The following is a 6,000-nucleotide window of genomic DNA, read 5'->3' on the forward strand; positions in this document are numbered from 1 at the left end:
AATTACATTTATCGTGTCCCTTACTTGACTAACGTTTACAGTCTGACTGTAAAACCATTATTTAAAACCTCCTGTTGCAGTTATTCAAACAAATGCATTTCACCATCTGTCGAAATGATTTAAAAGACTGCCAAGAGTAGCAAGATTATACCTCCAAAACAACTGAACTAAGACGATACACCCAAATCAAAAGTGACTACATTGCATGATATGCGAGTGGTTTGCTTGTGAAACACACGCCCTCCCCCGCAACTCCTCGTTTGTCATCTCAGGTGATGTAATGAACGCTGGCGGGCTTTGTCTCAGCAGCTCACCGCTTGATGTCATTCAATTTCAGATCGATGATGGCAGCGGCATGAAACGTGAAGCCACGGTGGATGAGGTGATTAAGATTGTAGAGGAGCTGACGAGAATCCACTAGTCCAGCTCGCCAGTCAGACCCCTGCTACGTGAGAGGGCGACATGATCTACAAAACCACGAGGAACAGAATGGTTTGGGCTTTCCAGATGTGTAAATAATTATAAATAAACAGTGTGTGCATGTTTGTCCTTCAGACCTAAAGATGCAACACGAGTGTACCACTCTTCATTTAGACGAGCGTCTCTAGGTGAAGTGTGTATCAACCTGCTTGGACAAAAAAAGAGCGATTTCAAAGACCTTGGTCTGAGTGTGTTTGAGTGCGCGTGTCACATGTGTGATTGTGTGGGGATAATGTGCGACTATGAAAAGGAAAAACCTGAAGATTTTCCACACCAAAACTATTCTCTGGGATATTTGTGACAATTACAGGCCGGTTGAAGGTTAGCCCATCCTCTGCACCTCAAAGTTTAAATCTGACTGATTTATACTTTCAAGTTTATTATTATTGAAGTCTGGAGTAAAAATGCTGTAAGAGAAACAAAATGAGGAAAATTATAGATTTATAGCCATTTTGTCTTTGTGATGTTTTTCTTTTTTTTGTTTGTTCTAATAAAATTTGCTTTAGTATTGTTGACGTCTGTGTCTGAACTTTATTAAATAGATAATTGTTTTAATAACTGAGAATAAGGCTTCTTTGCTTAACTTTGATAATCAATTTATAAATGTCATTTTTAAATTTGTGGGTATAAGGAGCCGATGACAGTTCAGTATTCGACTTGGACTCAATTTTATTGATCCCTCTGGGTAATTAAGTCTCAAGAGTCAGCACACAGGGTAAAAAAAGAAAATAAATACAAAGAACACAAGATTGAATAACAAATATATGCTGTTAGAGAATAATAATACTGATTATTTATGATTTTCTTTCTCCCTTTTTTACATGTTTCTTGGACACCATAAGACTAAAATCTTTAAAGGCATGCTGGCAAAATCCAAGTACAGTACAGTACTTTTCAACTTTTCATGAACTTTTGTCACTTTTTTGAGAAATGAATGTTTGACTTAATGGAATCTCTCTGGTCCCCTTAAAGAGGTTTGATTTTTAATTTAGTTCCATTCAATAGTTCCAATAGTTTGTTGTTTGTAGTCATCATCAGCTGCGTGTGTCCGAATTAACACAATCAACAATATATTTTCATGCTAACAAAGAAAACTGATGGTGAACGTGACAGTTGTTACTTATACTGAAAACCAGCTGACCTCAGCGTTCAGATTTTTAGTTTAAGCAGATGTGATGTTTGTTTCAGCTTATTAAAATGGTTTTGGTCTTGTATTTTTCTGTCACATTCTGCAAAGGTTTCAGGTGAACATGGGTCAAAGTCCCGCCTGCAAAACTTTTTTTTTTTTTTGTTTCCCCTCCTTGAATATTGAGCCGACGGACTGTTTAGAATAATCTATTTAACCACCTACGAGTTCCATCATCAGTATTAACAGAAGCTTTAATTAAACATTTTTTAATAACACTGAAATTGGATCCAGTTTTTTAATGTCGCACTCAACAGCTAATGTGTGTTGTTTATCAGAGATATACAGCTGTAGATTCTATTAAAGCTTTAAAAAAATATGTTTGACATTTCCTATGAAGATAGAAGATTGCTGCTCTTGTTTTATGTTTTCATTTTGAGCAGTCGCATATTAAAGCAAGTTCAGTTGAACGAGGTCTTGAAAGAAATAGCAGTTAGGCAGCTTGTTTCTGGCCCGTTGATGATCTTAGAGGCTGGATAATGGGCCGCTGTAAGATAAATTAGGTCCTATTAACGCTGTGAAATTAATGTATGGCCTTTGATTAATTGTGTTGCAGAGAGAAGTTTTTGGTTGGTTTTCTGCTGTATAATCAACATAATCGTTTACTGTGCAGAGGGTTGCTTTCATCTGTCCCTAAAAGCCCAAACTCAAGTCTGATGGCGTATTTAGATCAAATACAAAAACAAAAAAAACCTGCACAGGCAGCACAATTGCATTGTGCCTCCCAAGAAAGGGAAACACTGGTAAATATTCCAATCATTGTTTCAGATGTTTCCCTAGTCTGCTGATAATCCATTAATGTGACTTCTTCAGCTTGTTTTGTCAGTCCTGGTCCTCGGGGCCAGGATTGGGTGGGACTGCTGTGAGATCACCGGGAGGATGCTGCTGGGAGTGTGATTGCTGAGCAGAAAATCATGAAACTGATACGAGTGCTGGTGCCAGAAACACCCCGGCAGCATAAATCGTGAAAATCAAGCGCGCTTAATGTCACTAGCAAAGGCGGAAAGCCACCATGATGATGTCAAAACAATTTCAGTGGCATCACCATACCATAGCTATTTGATTAAAAACAAAATAAAATACTGTTTTCTTGAACTGTGGAAAATCATTAGACCCTTTTTTTTTTTTTTCAACGTTCAACTGTGAAAATTGAGCTTTTGCTTATCTATTGCTTTTTTCCTCAATCACTTTAAACAATGTGTGTATTAATAATTCATGAATGAATAAGGAATCAAATAAGTTAGTTAACAGGAAATCAACAGTTGAAATGCTGTGATGAAGCTGCAGATGCGAAAATCCTTTGTGATTTCAGTATCTTAAAGGGAATGTCTAAATAAGAGCTTGCCTTTTATATATCTGAAATGAAATGTTCATTAATAATTTCAAAGGTTTGACAGTTGATTAAACAGCTAGATTTTTTTTCCCTCTTGAAACAAATTAAACCCAGATTACGTCAAGATGACATATTTTCCAAGGATGTCCATGCATTTTTCAACAAGATGATGCAAAACCACATTTTGCATGTTAGAAAAGGACGACTAAGGAAGTAGAGGCAAATATAGAAATGTGACAAAAAATGTGACAAAACCTATTTTTGTGTAGTTAGAGGGACAGGGCAACATAACACGGAGAACAATCATATTGCATCCTTGATGTTGGAAAACCTTTTAAATGTGAGGAGTGGCAGTATTACTAAATGCTAAACCTTTAAAACATTTTCCAAATCATTCTTTATATCTTGGTTTCATTCTAATAAAATTAGCATTGCACTACAGAGCAGATCATTTTTTTGTGTAGCATTATTGCAGATGTTTTGTTCCCCTATGACAGATTCATATGGAGACAAAGGATATCCTAAAACGCTGGAGCAGGCCTGGGGGAGGGGGTTCCTCCTCCACCTGGTGGCAGGGCATTTAGCCATGGTGTCCGGCTCGGCTCAACCTGAGCCAGCTACATGGCTTCGCCCACCTGTGGGCTCACCACCTGCAGGGAAGTCCATATGGATTTGAGTTTGAAGTGGTTTGGACAGCCGCTGAAAGCATGTGGGCTTTGCAAGGTGACCCAGCCAGCCATCACCATGTAACGCTTAAACCAGCCCTCAGGACATGCAATATCACCTTTTTGCCAGGGAGGGGCCCCCAGCTCATGCATGCGGTTGAGAGGTACCAACTGAATGTAAGAGGGCTCAACTCCATGCACAGCATGTGCTCTGGAACCAGCTGGAGCTCATCCTGAGGGAGGTGAGGAAGAAGTCCAAATTAAAGCTGCAAGCAGCGATGAACGGGCCATCGCGCGTGCAATTTTGACCAATAAAAGTCAAGGACTCAAAACTAAGTCCGATGACACCACCCACGACTCTGTATGTCATACCATTCAAAAGTTATGGCAGAAAATAGGAATGATCAAATATCTACCAATCAAAAGAAGGGGCGGGGCTAATTTGCACCAATTATGTTCAAGGACTCAAAACCGAGTCAAATGAAACCACCCACGACTATTTATGTCAAACCATTCAAAAGTTATGGAAGAAAGTAGGATGAAAGGGGTCGCGCTTTTTGGTGTCTATCGTTGCCACGGTAACGCTTTTGACTGAGAAAAGTAATGTGCATCGTCGTAGGATGGAGACGCACATTTTGATGTAGGCTATAACACACCTGGGTGGACGTTACGGTTCGGGCGAAGAAGCGGCCGAAGAAATGACATTAATTGTGCCAAAATTACATGATTAATTCAAAATGGCCGACTTCCTGTTCGGTTTCAGCCATGGCGCCAAGAGACTTTTCTTTAAGTTACGACATGATACAGGTGTGTACCAATTTTCGTGCATGTACTGTACGTCAAACCGTATTGTGGGGCTTGAGGCATAAAGTTTTCCGGGGGGCGCTGTTGAGCCATTAGGCCACGCCCATTAATGCAAACTATTAAATATCACATTTTTCGCCAGGCCTGGCTTGCCTGGAAAATTTGGTGACTTTTGGGGCACGTTTAGGGGGGCAAAAAGGCCCTCCTTTCGTCGGAAGAAAAAAGAGGATAAAAACAAAAACGAGAACGAGAAAAACTACAATTCCTACAGATACAATGGGGCCTTCGCACTGTCAGTGCTCGGGCCCTAATGAGCCTTGTTTGCTGCTTCTGGGCTTGTGGCTGCAAGGTCGTCAGTGCCTGCTGAGGTGGCAGGCCTTGAAACTGGAGGACACCACAGGTGTAAAGCCTGAGTTATGGTTCTGCGTCAAAACGACGCTGTGCCTACGCTGTCACCGTAACGCCGTCGGGAACCCTTCGGACTTCTCCGTCACTCCATTTCGCCGCAGTGCAGTACCCCCCGTGACCGCTAATTTGCGATCTTTTCCTGAATGGTTTATCAGACTTTTTTTCTGTCACAGTGAATCAAAGAGATAAGGACAACTATTGTGCAAAAAACTAAAACAAAAAAAAAATCACACAAACACGAAGAAAAGAGTGCTGAAAGTTCACGACTGCTTCAAACCGGAAACCGGAAATGCGTTGCTCCCAAGCGAACCAATCACAGCCCCCTCGGTCTGCGTTTGGTCTGCGTCGCCTGGACGCGTAGTTACAATTTTTGGGAGGTGCACGTCAGTGACGGCGTCAGTGACGGCGTCAGTGACGGCGTCAGTGACGGCGTGTGGTACGCGTCGACGCGTAGCCTACGGCGTAGGCACGGCGTCGTTTTGACGCAGAACCATAACTCAGCCTTAAAGGAGCTTTAATTATACGTGCTACTTTAAGAGTAGAGACACACCTCAGAGGTGCTGACGTCTTGACCTGCGCGACAGTTTTCTGATTGTGGTTTTTGGTTTCTCACTGTGTTAATTGAATTAAATGGAGTGCTCTCCAAAGAGGAATTAATCTCCGTCGTTTCTCTGCCTACATCAACCGCACTCCCACAGTGTATACGTTTTAAGTTTTCTAGTAATAATGTCAGATGAAGCGTTCCAAACCAAAAAGAATGAGCCCTCTAGTGCAGGGGTTCTTAACCTTTCTGACCTCGAGGCCCAATTTTTTCAGTACAGAGCGGCCCAGGGCCCAAGTAAAAACCTTGTCAAATAAAATGATCATCACAGACTTTTATGAAACATGTGAGTGTTAACATGCACATGTCAAGCTTGATTTATACTAGGACAAATCAATCAGTTCAGGCGTATTAATAAAAAAAGATCAATAATTAGATTTTACTTAAATAAAAAAAGGAAGGACTCAGAATAAAAAATATATATACATATAAATCAATCAATGGATGGCAGTAGAGCGGGTCATACAATGATCGGAAGGTCGGCAGTTCGAATCCCGCTCCGTCCCAGTGGCTGTCATAGTGT

At 40.9% G+C, this 6,000-nt stretch overlaps 1 protein-coding gene across 1 annotated transcript in view; it reads left to right on the forward strand.

The window, feature by feature from the left end:
• ddb1 (damage-specific DNA binding protein 1) overlaps positions 1-995 on the forward strand; it is a 53,852-nt gene extending 52,857 nt beyond the window's left edge. The window contains exon 27 of the mRNA XM_061739110.1: positions 338-995. Within this exon, the coding sequence (XP_061595094.1) occupies positions 338-421 (84 nt within the window). The 3' untranslated portion in view covers positions 422-995. The remainder of the gene's footprint in view (positions 1-337) is intronic.
• The last annotated feature ends 5,005 nt before the right edge of the window (positions 996-6,000 follow it).

This window comes from Cololabis saira, chromosome 2 (assembly GCF_033807715.1).
Source record: "Cololabis saira isolate AMF1-May2022 chromosome 2, fColSai1.1, whole genome shotgun sequence".
Classification (NCBI taxonomy): domain Eukaryota; kingdom Metazoa; phylum Chordata; class Actinopteri; order Beloniformes; family Belonidae; genus Cololabis; species Cololabis saira.